Source organism: Mustela nigripes, chromosome 4 (genome assembly GCF_022355385.1).
Source record: "Mustela nigripes isolate SB6536 chromosome 4, MUSNIG.SB6536, whole genome shotgun sequence".
Lineage (NCBI taxonomy): Eukaryota > Metazoa > Chordata > Mammalia > Carnivora > Mustelidae > Mustela > Mustela nigripes.
Window position 1 is genome coordinate 94,334,243 of NC_081560.1, and position 18,541 is coordinate 94,352,783.

Below are 18,541 nucleotides of genomic sequence, written 5' to 3' on the forward strand. Positions count from 1 at the left end.
GAGACCTCCAAAAGTTCAGAGGCACTTGGGGAGACCCGAGGAAAAACCAGCCCGAGGCCCCTGGCTCTCTAGAGAGACTCTCCAAGTGAGGCCAGGACGTCCCAGATTCCATACCAGTCGGCCCGACACCCACAAGTGCCGATAAGAAAACAGGAGGTGGGGACTCCGGGCCACGGAGAACCTGGGGAGGAATTGGATTTCAGAACCCTAGACCCCCCCCAAACTGGCAGCCAGGGTCCCCTTTCTGCACAGACTTTGATTTCTTCAGGGACCCAGGGAGGGGGGCAGGATGCCGTCGTGTGTATTTTCTTTTAAAAATGATCCCTCTTGCAGGTGAAAATGCACCCAGGCCACAGACGCCCCATCACAACAGCGTCCCTCCCGACCGTGACCCTCCTGACCCTCCTGACCCAAACTCCGTCCCAGCTCATGGTGTTGAAAAAAATTAGCGCTCACCCTCGCCTTCCATAGGGAGCTGTGATTCCCCCCAATTCCCACACACCTGCCACCATCAAGCGTCATCCCCACATTCACAACCCATGACTGCTATAGAGTCCACACCATCGGAAAAAAAAAAAAAAAATTGACCCACGACCAGAAACTTCTTCTCCATGGCAGATTCCAGCCTTGGGACCTGGGGACATTCATTCACTGGAAAAAGCTGTCTATCATCCATGAGTGCCGGCTGGGGGGCACCCCAGCCACCGAGCGCCCCAGTCAACCCTGAGCAGCAGCCCCAAGCCCACCATGCAGTCAGAGACCCAGGGACTGGCAGCTCTGAGCCCGAGTGCACCACGCCGCTGGCCGCAGACGTGCCATGGGACACCTGGGTCTCACGGTGCACAGAACAGCTGCGGGCCAGCCTCTCCCGGTGTGACCAGCTGCGGCCAGCACGGGTGCTAACCATTAGCCAGACCCCAAGCTCCCGGTGGACATAAGCTGACACCAGGCCACTGTGTCCCCTGCCCTGCCTCCCTCTACCTGTGGCCAGGCCCACCGCAACATCTAGCTGGGCCCTGCTTCCAATCCAGGCATGCTGGGTTGAAGCTCAACACAGTCAGGTTTTTTGTTGTTGTTTTTTTTTTTCTTAATTCACGGAGGACTGTGCCTTTCTCAGAGTGTCTGTGAACCAAAGCTCCTGTTTGCCCCCTGGGGCTCCCACATGGGAGCCGCTCACCAGGCGACCTTTTCCAGAAACGCGGGCAATCTCTCCCTGCCAAGGCTGAAAAGGCCAAGGCCCAGATGTTATTTTAGGTGCAGGAGGGAACGGTGAAATCAAAGCGAGTGGGACCAAGTCTGGCCTGTGATTAGAACGGGGAGGGGCGGTGCCCCGGATTTCCGGAGAAAACTACCTACGCACCAGGTTTTGGAGCCAGCCCCGGGAGCGGTCCTGCCAGTAGCTGCAGACAGAGGCCTGGGGCAGAGGTCAGCGAAAGAGGGTCCCCCTGACACACACAGCCGGTCAGTGGCATGGGCTTCAAAGGCTTTCCCCGGAAAGCTCCGGGGGCCCTGGGCTCCCAACCCTGCCCGATCCCCAAGCACCCTCTCCTTCGACTTCCACAAACAGCCTGCCCTATCCCTCTGCAAGTCTGCAATGTCTGTCCTGCCTGTGAGGTCTGTGGCAGGGCCCAGAGGGTTACAGCCAGCCCCAGAGAGCTCCCCTGAGTGCACTTGAGCCCCCAGGAGGGCCCCACCCAGGTCTGTGGCTGAACCCGTCCCAGAAGTGCCGGGGGTGGAGGTCATGCTAAGTGACCTCAAAGAGGTGGAGGGAGGGACCCCACACACTGCTCCCCTGGGCAGCCACTCAGACAGACCCAAAGGCTGCAGGGCCACGTGTCCTTGGGAAGCATTTCACCAGCCCCTTCGGGCTCTGGGCCGGAAAGACCTCTCCAGACGCTGCCTCCTGTCCCTAAGCCAGTCCCCCGTGCATCTGCATCCTCTGGTCTGCTCACGAGGACACGCGTCCAGCCTGACCTCCCTGCATCCCTATTCCCAACTCAGCCACATCCCAGGTTCCTGGCAGACAAGAAGTGGGGGGGACACGGGTCCTCACACCCACCCTGCAAGAGCCCCCTCCCCGTCTGTGCTCCCCTCCACCGTGAACCCCTGCCTTCTCTCGGAAGCCCACTGGGATCTGTGCATGAAAGTGGCCCCTGGGCTGCCCCCATCCATACTTTCTCTGCTCCCTTCAAGAGCAGGTTGCCAAAAGGGGTAAAATACACAGTTAAAGGAAAGGGAGTCTGAGCAGAGTTTGGGATCCTAGCTTCCAGTGCTGTCACCCGGGGCCCCACACACATTAATTCAGACCCCAACCTTCACGAAGGACCCCGAGGGCCGAGGGAAGCACAGCAGCGACCAGCACTGCCCCAGCACGGGAGCCCAGCCTGAATCCAGATTGGGGCCATGGGAAACCTGGGGAACACTGGGTACGTTCAGTGTTTCTTGAACACTCCCCACTCTGCCTCAAGTACTAACACCAGGACCCTCCACCTCCATGCTTGCTGAGAAGACAGAGCCAGGTACAGGCACTGAGGCACCACTAGGGTCAGGCGGCCTGAGGCTCTGATGCGCAATGGCTGGCACTCCAGCAGCCACAGAGAGAGGATGAGGACACAAGGGCTGGCTTCAACCTTGCCGGATCCCTGGTGTGCTCACCGAGCCTCGGCTTCCCTTACACCATCCACTCGACATGTCCCTTTAAAACTGGCTCCTCTGATGCCCCACTGCCCTGCTGCGGAACCAGACGTGACTCTTAGATCACTCAAGTGTCAAGGTGAACGTCTGAAAAAGCAGCATTGAGTGCTTTTATTTCTGGGTCTCACTTGCCTTTTACCAAAACCAGAGGTGATAAACTTGAGCAAGCCGAAGGCTCGACTACCATCTGGCAGGACTCCAGAGACTTTCCCAGCTTCCTGAAGATCAGAGGATTACAGAACACGGATGTTTGCATGTCTCTGCTGCCTGAAGCAAGGGAATGTCCTTGGGACAAGGTGAAGGATGCTCACGTGAGATGCACAGACCCTGGCGGGCCAGCCGTGGGTGCAAACACAGCTGTGGGTGCACATGCTCCCAGGGTCTGTGACTTCCAGAAACAGAAGCTATCACTCGGCTAAGACCCTGATGTGCTGGGGCAGATCTGCGTCTGTGTTCTGACGTGTCCCGCAGCATGGGAACAGTCCGTGGCAGGAATAATCTGCACGCAACCAAAGACCTGCACTTAATGAGGACAAGAAATTCGCACGGTGGCTGTCGTGGCCTGGACTGGAGCCGGCGCCAGAGGCCGAGCTCTCCAGGCACTCCAGTCAACCTTCTAGGCAAAGCTGCCCTCCCAATATTTGACAGGTGGGTAGCCTGAACTTTGCCATCACTACCTAATTCTGCAGGTAAAAGAGCACCATTAATGGGGGTGCCTTTCCATCCATCTCAAGCTTCCAAGTGTCCGATTCGGCGGGCAGTCTTTCCGAGATAACCAATCGCTTTGGGGAGATCCCTGCATGGCCCCCAGTAAGGAATATGACACGGACACCGTTTGCTCAGCGGCACCTGTCAACAGTCACACTGTCCCCGCATGAACCTCACCACTTGGGACCGCTTCCCCCAACCGCGTGTTTACACAAATCATGCTGAACAAGGTCCCAACACACCCACGCGCCCCCGCAGGTGCATCGAACAAGGACCCAGTCTGCAAACTCCAGCCTCCGTCTCTGTAACCTGACACCTCATGTCACCTGCAACAGAAACCACCCATTGTCCGTGCCTCCCTTGAACAAAGAGCACAGCCGCAGAGCTACCCAACTGCCTACTCAAATTTCAAGAGCGACTCTATACCTTGTCTCCTCCAGCGGGAGGACCCATAACAGCCAAGCAAAAACAATCCAGGTGTGCGCACTGGCAGCCAGGTGAGGGCTCGCACCTGTGCTCCCAGCGGGCTCTGGCACCGCCCGGAGCGCCCACACCCGCAGCCACCACCAGGCGGGGACACAGCCTCTCACAAGGACGGAGGCTGCTCGGAGGAGTGAACTTCTCCAACGCAGGGCCGCCGCACTGGCTGCTCGGGCCGTCCCTCGGCCAACGCTGCTGGGTGCTGTCCGGGAACACTGGCCCCTGGGGCGTCCACACCTGCTGGACTGAAGGGTGTCCCAGGGAAAGCCACATGTGCACCCGGGGGGCCTGCAGGTCTGCTCCTGCACCGGTGTGACCCCGCCCTCCTGGACAGACACAGTCCTTGCAGGGCAAGACTGAGGCAGCAACGGCGCTCTGCCTGGAGCGTCAGTCATCGCGGTGAGGCACGCCCGGCCCTCCATGAGGCGGGCCAGCCCCTGCCAGCTGGGCACCCTCCCTGTGTCCCAGGGGGCTCCGGAAGAACAGGTCCTCTACGCATCTGTCCCGGCTCCTTCACCCTCACGGAGCAGATGGTACGTCTGGGAACCGACCAAACCGGTTCTCCCCTACCAGACAGCCAGAGAACAATGGTCAAACCAAACAGACCAGCAGAGGCCGCGGGCACCGGGAGACCGGCACTGCCCCCCTCGCGTTTGCCCAACCAGGGAGAAGGCTGGCCCGCACCCGGTGCCTTTCCCACGAGCCACAGCCAGTGCCCAGACTTCCCACGCGCTACTCCATCTGTCCCACACGGCGCCCGCCGGGGACGTGGCCATATCCCCACACACAGTGGAGGGAAGTGAGGCGCAGACACAAGAGGGCCCCATGTGAGGTCACGCGGGTCTGCAGGTATCGTGACCTGGCTGGAGCCCGGCCTGGCGCTGGCCCCGTGCTCATGATCGCTACTGAGCTCTGCACCTGGGTGTGCACACGAGCACATGTGGCTGACACGCATGCCCACGGGCATCTGCAGAAATGATGAGCACAGAGGCACAGCTCGGCCCCCGTCACAAGGGATCTGCCACCTGGGGACACCCCAGAGCCTTCCGGTCATGACCCAGCAGACCCTGCCCCACACGGGCCATCTCGGCGGGAAGCTAACACACAACAAAGCCACGGTAGTGCTTCTCTACCCTCAACGCCGTACCAACGAGCAGAGCCAGAGAAAGCCAAATGTCCTGACGAGGCTGCCCTCCGAGCGGCACATGACTTCCCCCTCAGACACCTGGTGGGTGCAGGTGGGGCGTCTGCAGGGCAGCGGCGGCTCAGGACGAGCCCCCAGCCGCAGCCTACACCCTGCGTGACTCCCCCCGATGCACCCATTCTCTGCTGGTCCCTGCTTCCCTCGAGGACAAAGTGCACACCCAGTATCCTGGTTTCCCGTCTATGCCGGCCCCCGGGGGAAACTCAGCACACATGCACGTCTCATCAGCTAAGCTAACATTTGCAAAGGGAGGTTTACCTCCAGGACCCGCTGCCTGCGGTTTTGGTCTGAGGATGGACCCGGCCTCACCCACCAGGTACTTAAGCCCCTGCAATAAGCAGAAGGTGGCTAGGCACCAGAAAAGTTCAAGAACAATGGCCATCAAGGAGACGGCCACGTGTTCTGAGCACGATGACCCCCACGGAGCTGTCTGCCCTCCTGTCTCGCCAGCGTCCCACACGGTCCCAGAAGCACTGCTGGCCAGTAGACAGCTGCCCTGGCAGAGGTCAGGTCATCACGTCAGCCCCCTGATGCGGCCAGGTCCAGCCAGCACAGTCCATCGGTGCCACGCCAGTCTGCTTCCCAGAACAGAGCCAGCAGCTCACCGTGGGAAGGAGCCAAGATGAGGCTCTTCCAGAACCTCTTGGAAGGGCTGCTGGCACCGGGACACCTGCAGAGCTGGTGACTCCCCCTTGGGGACAGGCCCCAGAGATGGAGGAAGCAGACGGCAGCAAGGTCGGACGGGAGGAAAGTGCAGAAAGGGGCAGCTCATGGCTCGGAGCCGACAGCCTGAGGTGGACAGGAAGGAGGCCGCAGCTCCCACGCCTGAGGACTGATGAGTCACCACAAGCACCAGACACAGAGCATGGCGTGGGAGGACCATGAGCACACAGAGGACATGGGGCCCAGGGATGCATGGACTGGCCAAAGGGCACTTGCCATCCAAACCCGGTGGCCACCTTCCTGTCCACGAGCAAGGCCTGCTTAGGGGACGGTGCTCGTGAGACCAACCTCCACACGGACACCCCACGACACGGTCACCACGGCTACACTCCACATGGCCCGAGCACCATGATACACATAGACATCCCACAACACGGCCACCACAGGACCATGACACACACAGACACCCCGCAACACGGCCACCACGGAACCACACTGCACACGGCCACCACAATACCACGACACACACAGATGCCCTGCCACATGGTCACCACGGCACCAAGACAGGCACAGATGCCTTGCCCAATGTGGGGGGATGTGAAAGGCAGTCATGGCTCTGGTCACTAAGGAAGGCGTGCATGGGCGAGTACCAGAGGCCCGAGGTCCATGCACAGGCTCTGGGAGTGAAGCGGGTCCTGTGTGAGGTCCAGAGGGAACCTAACAGCCCCAAGAAGGGCCCCACATCAAGACAAAGACAGTCCCACGTGACAAGCCAGGACCCCCGGGATACAGCGAGGACTCACCTGTCCCAGGTACACCTGTGCGCAGCGGCGAGTCACCACCTACGATGAGAAGACACAGAGTAAGCAGACAGGCTCCCGGGAAAATGCCACCCGAGGTCCACTCAGGTGCGACCCCAGAGCCGTCCCTGTCTGTCCTCACTCACGGCCGCAGAGCTCCAGCATCACACAGACAAGGCCTGCGGATACAAGAATCCAGATTTTTCTTCACTTTCATGCAATCCAGCTCCTTTCACAGAATCTCCTGCAAACCCTGGAGCCTCCCCCTGAGACGTGCCCTACACTCATGTAAGAATTTCCTCTTCGACTTCAAAGAACAGTGGCCTCCCAGGCTAGGAACTTGGGAGCTAGCTGGAGCCCTTCCCGGCCACGACAAGGAGATGGGCCCCCCCCCCCCGGTGGTCTTCAGGCCACCCCCACCACCCACCCAGTGCCGGTACTCCTTACAGAGTGGACCACCTTTTCTAGAACTTTTTCCACAGTGGGACAGAAAGCAGATGAGTGGCTCCGGGGTTCGGCCTCCTCATCTGAGCGGGGGAGGTAGGAAGCACGTGGGTGCTCTGAACCGGCCACATGGGGCAGTCTCCCACACTCTGGGAGCACGGACCATCCCTGGACAGAAAGGGTGGGCTATCAGTGGGTGACTGACGGCACCACGCCGGCCTCGTGCGGTCCTGGGAGGCCAGGATCCCGGCACCTGCCAGCAGGGTCCCGCTGTTCTCCCAGGGACCCCGCACACCCATCCTCAAAGTACAAACATGCACGGGACGGGAGAGACCCCCCCAGGGGGCTAACTGTCCCTGTGGCCTGGAGTGGGTGGCAGCATGACCTTGGCTCTTCCCACCAAGCGAACTATCTATAACTGCTGCTTATCTTCCGAAACTCCTCAGGGAACATGACACATGGTCATTCGTTCGTCCGGGACACACATGGCTCGGGCGGAAGCTGACTCATATGCTCGCTGGGGCAGGGCCCTGTCCCCTGGCACCAGCACCCCCCCCCCCGCCACGCACAGCCCGGCACTGCTGACCCAGTGGCCAGCATCCCTGCCCTGCCGACGCCCCCCAGGAAACAGGAACATGCCCTCACCATACACGTGTCCGCAGCTGCATACAAGTGTCTGTCCAAGCCTGATGTGCGGAGGAGGGAACGGGGGATATAGGAACTAATAAATATAAACCACGAAGACCAAAAAAGGGGGGAAAAAAAGGTCTCTGGAAATAGAGGAAGTTACAGACAGGCGCCTATGGGGTGGTGCCGGCCAGCCAGGCAGGCCCACAGAGCGCAGAGCACAGCGGTCACGTCTGCTCATAGGCAGTGTCCATACAGCACCCAGGGGGCCCCGGGCGCCACTCTACGGGACTCCCGGCGAGGCTGTGCGAGGAACCGGGGCTCCCATCTTTTAAAAATCATTATCTGTATCCCATGCTGGGGAACATTACTCAGCAATTACAAAACAAGAAAAGATCTTGAGGAACCACAAGTACGAATCACCAAGACAAAGACACCAGTGAGAGAGGCTAACGCTGTGCGATTCCCACTCAGTGACATTCTGGGGAAGACAGAACTGTGGGCACCGTAACGAGATGGGTGCTGGCCCGCGGGGGAGAGGGGGATACTCAGAGCACAGAAGTGTCCAGTGAGTACGGTCTGTGTGATGGTCTAACGGTGGACGCCTGGGGACCCATCTGTCCAAACCCACAGAACGGGCAGAGCGAGCCCTAATACAACCTGTGGACGTGACTTCCTAAAATGTCCCCGTGGTCACTCATCCATGATAACAAATGTACCCGTTACTGCAACAGGGTAACGGAGAAAATCAGGAGGGAAGTCAGGGGGGAAGTGAGAGTACCGTCCAGCTTCTCTATTAACCCAAAACTGTCCTTAAAAATAAAGTCTATTCTTGAGTTTTCCACTCGCTGCCTAGAAGCATGTGTTTGTCAGCAAAAGGGAAAGTCCTTCGCAGTCCCAAAACCCACCAGTCACACAGGGAGGCTGGGAGGTCTTTTATCCAGAGGGCAGGTGGGTCCTGTGCTTCCCACGTGCCCCCCAGCCCCTGGCCGGAGGGGGTTGGGGACACTGCCCGCCTGTCCCCAGGGCATCCCCCCACAGAATGGGCGAAGGCTCCAAGCCCGGGCTCCTGAGTCCCAGACCCGCCCCTCCCTGCGGCCCCATCCGCGGCTGACAGAGGGGGTGACCCGGACACGCCGGCCAGGAGGAGGCGTTCGCCAAGGCCAACGGCATAACCCACCGTCTTCGCTGGAGAACAAGCCGGGGCCACAGGAGCAGAGCGGACCCCCCCAGCGCAGCAGAACAAAGGAGAAGCAACGAGGCTCCACACTTCCGCTCCAGAGAACGGATCACAGCCCTGCTGTCTGTGTTCACCCACCCCGTGACAAAACGCAAACCAAACCGAAAACATCCCAGGGCTACAATGAATTTGCAAATGAAATCACATCAGAAGCGCCAAGTCAGAGAAGAAGGTGTGGCCCAGGGGAGAGCCACCTGCGGGCCGAAGAGAAAACGAGTATTTACATCAAGAATGGCGGACACCTAGTGTTACAAAGACCAACCTCGAACGGACACAGTGGGCACGTGTCCCCTGGACGTGGCTCACGCCAGATTCCAGGACGGGAACTCTAGGAGAACACACTGGCCTGGCCTGCTACATTCCAAGGGACATTTCCTCCCTTGGATTAAGAGGACGGCAGCAGACTCCGGTCTGGCAGGGCTGTGGAGGGAGGGCACAGGGAGCACATGTGGTCCCCCTTGGACCTCCCCCTGCCCAGAACCTGGATGTAAATGGCCATGCAGACCCCCCTTTGCATATCCTGGACACTCGGGCTTCCCTCCAGCTCTTCGATCTGACCAGAGAGGCACAGAGCATGGCTCCCGGGCTTTCCGCCAGCCACGCACCTGCCCCTCCGAGACTTGGCTCGCCCACCTCACCGAGGGACGGAGACACCAGGTAAGCTTGTCACGGGCAGCTGCTTGGGGTTCAGGTCAGGTCAGTAAAGGTGGAGCCCGCTCACCTGTTTTCTGTCCCCATCTTACTGCAACCTCAGATCACATGCCCGGCGGGCCATCTGCTCTGCTCACTTCCCAAAAGGCAACAATGTGGTGCTGGACTGTTTCCAGGTGGGCCTGGCCTTCCCCATCACACAGGGGCTGATGCTTCTTGATGTTCAGGATCTGCAGGAGCCAGGCCTGTCTCACCAACGAAGCTAAAATCCCGGCAGCACCTGCCACGTGCTTTGGGACCTTGGGAGGAGGGTCCCCAACGTGGCGCTGTTCCCAGGGACCGTCTGACAGCAGGATGCCCCCAGATCCCTGAGTGCAGCCCAGTGCGTTAGAGGGAGGACATGGCTGCACCCTGGAGTCTGGTCAGTACCTCCCTCACCAAGCTCCCTCCTGTTCTGGAAGGTGGGCTGAGAATGGTCGCAAGAGGATGGGGCCCGGCTGCCACCAACAGGGTGCACTCACGGGGATGCCCACAGTTCATCCAAGAGCACCTTCACGTCCCAAGCAGGCCGTGTGCTATGTCTGTGGGTCTTGCTCGCTGGCCCTCACTGCCACTCAGCAAGCCAGAGAGCATCCCTTTGGTGTGTGCAGTGCTCAGTCCCATAGAGGCCGGGCCATGTAGGCAGATCCCACTGGGTCCAAACTCCAAGTTCCTCCCCTTATAGGAAGGGCTTCACTCTCTGACCAGGAGCACGGGGCAGGTGGGGGAGGGGCAGAGCCCGCCCGGGGCGGGGGAGGGGGACAGGACCAGGGCTACCGATAAAGGCCACAGTCCTGGAGAGATGGGGAGAGGTCTTCCCCGGGACCATTTTATGGCCTTGTTGTGGCTGTGTTAGGGGACAAGTCACCGTAACCAAGGACAACCATAAACAAACAGGTCTGCACTGGCCACAGCTGGTTCTGTGGCACCTGCTGCATGAGATATGGGAAACTCTCCCCAAGCCAGCAGGTGGGTAGGTAGGCAGGTGACCAGGACAGGGAGGGCCTCATACCCCAGGGGTGACTGTGCTCCAGGAACGGGAGTGTGGGTGTGAGTGCTGGTGTGCCTACGTGTGACGGTGTGTCTGAATGGAGAATGCACGTGTGTCACCGCACACTCACGCACAACTCAGGCCCAGCCCTGCAGGTGCATCTCCCCATAGGCACCAGAGCGCTCTGGCCGACACCCCTGGGGACTGAGCCGGGCCGGCGGGAGTAAGACCGCCTCACAGGGTCTGACTCGGCCCCTCTGTTTACTTCTGGAAATTAAGATCTTGGGGCAGAAGTTACAGCTCACACCCCATGGCCTGGGTCGTTTCCCTGTACGTTCGCTCAACAAAACAAGGAACCCAGCACTCGCTGTTGCCGATTCTTACGAAACTGTCCTCCGAACAGAGCAACATAAAACAGACACCGCCATGCTCTCCAGAAATGCGTGTGTAGCGAAGCCCCCCGCAAAGGAAAGGTAGAGCTGAGCCGACATTTCTGAAATCGTGGACAGCCCCAGTTGTGCCTGGCCACGTGAGCAAGTGCCACGGAAGCCCACAGAAGCTGGTGCCCTCAAGTACGTGGCATGTTTTTCAGCCGGCCAGGTCAGTTCTCCCTGGGCACGGCACGCTTGCCCAGACCCGGAAGGGGCGTCCACCCAGAAGAACCCAGTTACGAAGACGCACACCTGTGCCCATGGTAAGCCCATCCAGCACCACCGGTGCACGAAGCAAGGCGACAGGGAGAAGAACCGGTGGGCGCCCAACTCTGATGGCTGAAGAGGCACTTTCCTGAGAGACGCCCCGGAAAAGGCGTGACCTTATGCTCAACTTGCACCATTAAATACAATCATTTTAAAATTCATCATAACATGAATTGCGACAGAGGCAGGCTACCACGGGGTGAATGGCTGACCTTCCTTGATCTTTGCGAAGCCTTTCCTTTATGAGACCAGAGGGCTGCACCCGCCCCCCCCCCATACCCCACACCCAGCTGGACAGACGGACGCCCGAGGGGCGTGTCCACCAGAATCACGGAGGCCCCCGCGTCTCTGTACGGATCAGCAGTCCCAAGGGAGGAGGGCAGGATTTTCTCCTGGGGGCAGAATCTTTCGTGTTCTCCTCATCTTTTATGATTTTACAGCTCTGACTTCTGGGTCTGTGTGTTACTGATCGACAAACACAAGATGTTTTTTTTGCCCATTACGTAAGATGGAGAAGAGATAAAAGTTTAATTGTGTTTACCAGAATCACTGCAGCTGATCAGAAAGAGGGAGCAGAGCAGTGACAGGACAGAAGCCCAGCACTGACATCCAGAGAGGGGCTCACATACCACTCACGTCAGTCTCTCGGGGACAAGGACAGTCCCACAGATCCCAGACCTCGAACACACATCTCTTCCCTCCCAGTCCTGGAGGCTAGAGATACACGCGTGGCATGAGAGCCACATGCGGCACAACCGGTTCCCCTGATGCGTCCAGAGAAGGCAAGTAAATTGATGGAGTCTGGGCCGTCGGGGCCGTTCCCCTAGGCGCGTCCACGGCCATCTCCTCCCCACGTCCATGACTGGCCCCTCCTTGTGCATCTGTGTTCTGACCCACTCTTCGTCTCAGGACGCCAGTCCTGTGGTGTCCCCTCCGGCCCCATCACCTCCATCGAGACCCCAGTTCCACAAACAGCCACATTCTGAGGTTCTGGGGCTCAGAATCTACCTGTGGATCCAGGGGCTGGGCACATGTTGCCTGTGTCACCCACCCTCAGTCTGACGGGACCAGTGGAGAACGCAGGTCAACGCGGGATATTCCTACAAGTCTGGCGGGAGCGGGGTCCTCTAGGCCGGTCTGGGAGGGCTGCCACAGGAGCAGGTGACTCAGCCTCCGTCCAGTCTGCCCACAGCACTCCTCTGGGTGGGGGCGCACCGGCGAGGGCAGGGAGGCCCAGGGGCAGATCTCCACGGCCCCAAACAAGGACAGCAGCAGTGCAAAGAGACCGTTCCATGAAATGCTGACGGCCCGGACTCCATTAATTTACTTGCCTTCTCTGGGACCTCCCAGGGGGGCAGGACAGCCCAAGTCACCCGAGTAGCCCCAGGAGAAAACATGCCCCCACCAGGGGTCCAGCTAAGCCCCTCTCCAGGGCTGCCTGCCGCACATGGGTGCAGAGGGTGGGGAACTCACCAGATCCTTTCATTCAGTCTTCACATTAGCAAGCAGCTACTGAAGGTTGCATTTTTTCTTCCAAAAAAGCAAGAAACAAAGGTAAGGCCCAGGTTTGTCGGGTTTGTCGGGCCCAGGTTTGTCCCAACTCCGCGGGCCCTCAGGGTCAGCCCCCCGACAAGCTCTATGATTCTAGTAACTTCTAGAGCTTAGGACACAGCTGCACACCTACCCCAGACGGGGCCCTGTTCATACATGCATGCTAGTAGTTGAGTGTTCGAGGTGGCTTCCTGACCCAACCAGGCATGAGCTGCGGCAAATGCCTGTCAATACTCGCACAGCATGGAAAAGAAGTAAATTGAGAAAATCTGCTCTGAATTCGCCTGGTTATCAATATTTATCCGAGACCAGAAATCTGTGAGTCTGCTGCAGGAACAGTGTCCCAATCGTGCTTCTTCATGAGGTGGGGAAGGGCCACCTGGGCCACGGTGGGATGCTTGCTCAGTGGCCAGCTCGCAGGCCTGTACTTCAGCCTGTTGGACCAGATCTGGCCAAGTGGAGAGGCCGGGCACCTTCTTGAGGGTCTCACTTTCTAGGCAAGGAAGCTGGGGGCCTCAGAGATGAAATGTCATGTGCAGGACCCCTGGAAATTAGACAGGACCAGAACCGAGCCCACAGACCACTGGGGCCAGTACCCACTAGATTCCAGGTCCTATCTTTATGAAAAGAGATAAAGAAGATGGCATGTGATAGCTTCTTAAGATGCTGGTGGTTTGCCAAAGAACCAGAAGAAAATCTCATAAACATAACTTAATTGCAGAAAGACAAAATATATATTTTTGTAAAATTAAGAAGCTTTTAAAAAACTGCCTTTACTTTTCTGGTCATTTAAAAATTTATATCCGAGACATAAGCACACTGAATTCCCGGAACCCTTTCGACCAAGAAAAATCCAAACCCAAGCCACTCCTCACCAGTGTCGCCGTGGCAGACCTTCGGACGCACCTGAGTGACGGGGAATCTGTCACAATGACAGCACCCATGTTGATGAATACTTTCATTTGAACTAATCAGAAGAAACCAACAGTCACCCCCACACTAACACCTGTCAGCTCTCTCCAAAGCTTCGCCTGGGACGAGAGAAGCGGGTTGTGTCACCCATGGCCCTTCCGCGGGTGACTTGGCGGCGCCCCCACCAGAGGGAAGACCAGAAGGCAGGCTGGCGCCTAGGAGATGTGTCCTTCACCATGTCCCAGAGGGGCAGTGGTGGCCAGCAGCTCCCATCTGTCCCCCTGCAAACCCCAAGGCAGTGAGGATATCACTGACATCAGAGCAAGAAGACACGGGGACTCTGATGCCCGGTGTCCACCTGCTTCAAGGGCAAGGCCACGAGCCTCAGCAGGGACAGGCAGTGAGGGTCCCTGGTGGTGCACTGGGGCGCAGGGCACACAGTCCCCACCTGCATGTCACACCCAACTGTCCATGGTCAAAACCACTAGCCTGTATTTATGACATGAGACTTTCCTAACCGTGTGCTTATTTCAAACAAAAATTTACTTTTTAGGGTGCCTGGGGGGCTCGGTTGGTTAAGCGTCTGCCGTCGGCTCAGGTCATGATCCTAGGGTCCTGGGATTGAGCCCCGAATCAGGCTCCTTGCTCAGCAGGGAGCCTGCTTCTCCCTCTCCTACTTACCCCTGCCTGTGTTCTCTCTCTCTCTCTCTCAAATAAGTAAATAAAATCTTAACAAAATGTTTTTTAAAAATTTACTTTAGATACAACACACACATAGTTTGTCAAAAGCACAGGGTGAGCTGGATAGCACCGAAAAGTCCCTGGACTTTGCCTCAGAGGCGCGCCTTGTGTCCCCTGTCCCCCGCATGCCCTCTCCCAGCGACCTGACAGGCTCAGATGGCCCTTTCTCTGCTCAGTCTAGCCCCTCCCTCTTTTACTTCCACGAAGCCCCGCCCCCCCAAGCCCCGCCCCACCAGCTCCGCCCCCACCAAGCCCCGCCCCTGCCAAAGCCACGCCCCACACTTTCCATGAACCACCCTGTGGGGGGATGTCTTGGCAGACGGGGAGATGGGGGAAAACGCCCCCGGCCCAGGCTTGGACGCCCACCCCAGACCTGGTAAATGGCAGCCACTGGGCGCAAGGTGCACGGGCCAGGAGAGATAATGTGGGGGGCCACACATTCCTACAAAGCACAAGTTTTGCGGCACATCCTGCCCTGGTCCATTTTTAACACGGCCCTTGCTACGAAAAGGAGAGAAGACACAAACACGCCGCAGGCCTCTAAGGAAGGAAATGGTACGTTCCCGGCAGGGCTGCTGAACGGAACGCCCCCCAGAAAAGCACTGTCCACAGTGTCTAAGAATAACATAACGGACAGTTTGGTTTTCACCAACTGTCCCCTCACCCTGAGAAGGGCACACGACTAATTCTGACAGCGTGCGATTTATCACCAGACCTGAAAAAGGAAACACTCAGCTCTGGATTCTGGGTGGCGCAAAGGCAGCCGGCCCAGTCGGAGCCCAGAAGCGGGCACCATGGGCTCACCCCATCGGAAGCTCAGCTTCCATTCGTGCTTACAAAGTCTCACTGCAGCCAGGATCCTGGGGGGACGCCCGAGACCGGCCTGCAGCCCCGGCCCCGTCTACCGAGGTCTGCCTGGAAATGCAGGGGTGACTCTCTGCTGCCCCTCCGTGGGGCCCCCTGCTCTCCCTGGGGAGCACAGAGCTTTCCAACAGGTCCCCGACACCCCAGTCAACACCTGCCACGTGCCTTTTAAACATCCAGAAAAAGCCTCTAAGAGGACAGAAAGTAACATAAAGGCTTTGGAATCAGCATTCTGAACCCACAGCCCGTGCTGGTCACTCCAGCATCCTGTCCTCCCTGGCTCCCCACGAAGCTGCAGCCCAGGGTACCTTCCTGCCAGAGGGCTCAGCAGGCCCAGCAGCGTGAGGCCCAGGGGACACCTGCGGGGTTTAGAGCCAGATGTGCAGAGGCACAGGCCCGGTGAGCCAAGCTCTGCCTGCAGGAAAACGGCAGGTCAGTGCTTCCCGGATCCCTGCTCAACATGAAGAGCGTTCCAAGATGAAAAGCAAACACAGAGTGAAATGGAAGCTGCATTCTACAAACTGAAATGTGGTGGTGGAGACTCTGGAGCTGTTACAGGGTCGCCATCCTGTCCCTGAAAGTGGGCAGAAGGGGGTTTCACTCCAAAAACCTGTCCTCCAGAGTCGCCGCCAGGAGAAAGCTGGCACCAGGACTGGTGATTTCCCACGGGAGGCAGGAACAGGCCACGGGCCCCACAAACGTGCGGAGTCACCCACGGCCACCTGAGGCGGGGGCAGCAGGCACGGTCCTGACCCCGGCGTCTGTCCTTGAGGGCCTGACCTAAGCTGTCCGGGGACACACATGGTCTGACAGCAGGGGGACGGCGTCCGGGGGCGGCAACCGAGCAGAGGGCAGCCAAAGGTGGGAGCGAACACTGTGAGGACCAAGATGCAGGTCCCCCAAGGCCACCAGCACGTCCCTCCCATGGGGGAAGGAGGCAGGGAAATCACCAGCAGGGACATGATGAGTCCCCCGGCCGGAACCCGGGGCTTGGTTAAGGAAGGAGTGGGTAGCAGAGAGGCGACTCGGAGAAGGGACCTCGTCTCTTGGATGCACCATGGTCTCTGGCCTGGAGCTGGAGTGCGGCCCCCAGCAGGGCCAGGAAAGTCCCCAAAATCTGTCTGTGCGAGTCCACGCTGCCAGGCGCCAGCACAGACCACATGGGCTCCCAGCAGCAGCAGCAGTGAGCACCTGGCCGGCGATCCCAAGAAGGAGCACCCACTGTGGTGTCCAGGGAGCACGAAAAGATCCCAGTGGGGAGCAAGGACGCCAGCCCAGCATGCGCTCCCTGACACCCACGCCCATGTATGCCTTGTCCGCCAGGACCCGCCAGCCGAGGCTGGGACAGGGCGGGAACATGGCACAGGACCACAGGCGTCTGCAGATTCCAACAGGTGCACCTGCGGCCTGAGGGCAGGAGAGCGAGGGGTCCGGGAGAAGAGCGCTCCAGGAAGCAGCAGGAGCGCCAGGCGCGGGCAGGCCGGGGAGGGTGTGGGGTACCCACAGCTGGGAGGACCCTGCCGAGCCGCACAATGCAGACAGACTCTGAACGGATAGGAATGTGTGCGTTGCCGGGTGAAAGACGGCACTGTGTACAGACAAGAAAGTCGTGAACGGAGCCCTTAGCTGCCAGCGAGGGTGAATGAAGAATGCAGAGTTAGTGCCTTCTAGAAAGAAGCCAGGGCTGCCGTCGACACAGGCAAGTGGCAAGCCGCCCAAGTCCAGAGCTGTCTGTGGAGGGGACATGGCTTCTATGACAAAAGTGATGACAGGTGACCTGGAGTGCATGGGAGCCACACGCCGCAGTACAGGGGTATGCAAGCTGGTCCACAGCACGTGGCAGCCTAGAAGAGTCACCGGATCCCCCCAGCGGGGAGGTCAGCAGGTCAGAAAGCAGAGCCCGTGCAGAGAGGCAGGGGGATCACGTTGCCATGCCACTGACTGTCCCTGTGGGACCACACCTCAGGACACCACCCAAGAGCACCACCAAAGTCCTCCCTGGGATGGGCCTGGGCTGCAGCCAGCAAGTATCAAGGCAGGATGCCAGGGACACAGGGAATATGATGGCCAGACAAGTGGGAGGCTGGGAGCCCCTGGGAGGAGCCCCAGAGCCGGCCAGAGTCAAGGCAGCAGGGCCAGGCTCCACTGACCTTGTAGAAGCTCTCGCAGGTTGGAGCCAGGCTGCGTGAGGGGCACAAGCGAAGCCAATTAAATGGGATCTGTGTGCTCAGCAGGGAAGACCCCATTCTCAGGAAGAGAACAGGGAAGTACACCATCCTTTCCTGTCGTTTAAACACTTGGGAACGAGATGCACAGGGATTGGGCTCTTCTGTGTCTGTGACACAGTTGAGTCAGCAGAATAAGGACGCTGACCGCAGAGAAAACAGTCTCCAGAGGCATGTGCCGCTCCAAGTTACCCCAAGCACTGCGACGGGACACACTCCCTCTAGAAGCCCTGGGCCCCAGTTCCCTCCAGCTGCTGAACCCAGTTCTCCAACCTTCTGAGGGAAGGTCCACATTCTGATTGAGTAGAGAAAGAGAGGAAGGCCCGAGCGTCTACGGCTACCACGGGGCAGTCAAGCCCGGACCCTGCTGTCTTTGCCCCATGGTCACGAGCTGCTTCCCACAGCTGTGCCTAGAAAGGTCCACGGCCTCCTTCTGCTGTCCCAGAGGAGGGCAGGCGTGAGGAAAGGAGTCCCCCCAGTGCAGAGTTTCAGGGAGCGGTGATTCCCATCACTAACACTTGAGAGAGGAAAATGACACACCAACTGCTCCTTCTCGGTTTTGTCCACATTCAAACCCGGCCCCAGGGCAGCCCGGCCTCAACACCCCGTCTCCCACCCTGCACCGGGCACCTGCACGTTCCTGCGAGCCGGCCTGCTTGAACGGACCCTCATGCCCCCAGCTCGGGCTCAGGTGCATGGACGACCCAAGGAACTGTGTGGGATCCCCTCCACGGAAGGTCCCCTTCAGACAAGGGGAGTCCAGGAACACCCTGGAATTAATTTGCTAAAAATACGTCAAACCACGAGCACTACCATTCCTCCCACCACGTCCCGCAGACACAAGGGACAAAGGGCAGGGGCGAAGCTGTCACATGAGCCTCCACCAGGCGGTGTCTATAAAGGATCATAAGACGCACGGACCGAATGTGACATGGTAGGAAAGAACATTCTCGGAGGAACCTTCCAGAAGGCGCAAGTGTAAGTCACCGCACCACACCACGCATGGATT

General features: G+C 58.9%; 1 protein-coding gene across 6 annotated transcripts in view; it reads right to left on the reverse strand.

Annotated features, from left to right (window-relative positions):
* TNS3 (tensin 3) overlaps positions 1-18,541 on the reverse strand; it is a 200,746-nt gene that overhangs the window by 122,678 nt on the left and 59,527 nt on the right. For 4 of the 6 annotated variants that reach the window (XM_059397165.1, XM_059397160.1, XM_059397158.1 and 1 more), the window contains one exon: positions 6,553-6,591. The exons of 1 other annotated variant lie outside the window; for it this stretch is intronic. Coding sequence is in view for 3 of the 5 variants with exons in the window: in XM_059397160.1 (XP_059253143.1) it covers positions 6,553-6,591 (39 nt within the window). In the remaining 2 variants the exon portion in view is untranslated. Of the gene's footprint in view, positions 1-6,552; positions 6,592-6,695; positions 6,729-18,541 lie in introns of all 6 variants that reach the window. One more of the 6 variants, XM_059397163.1, reaches the window with a different exon arrangement.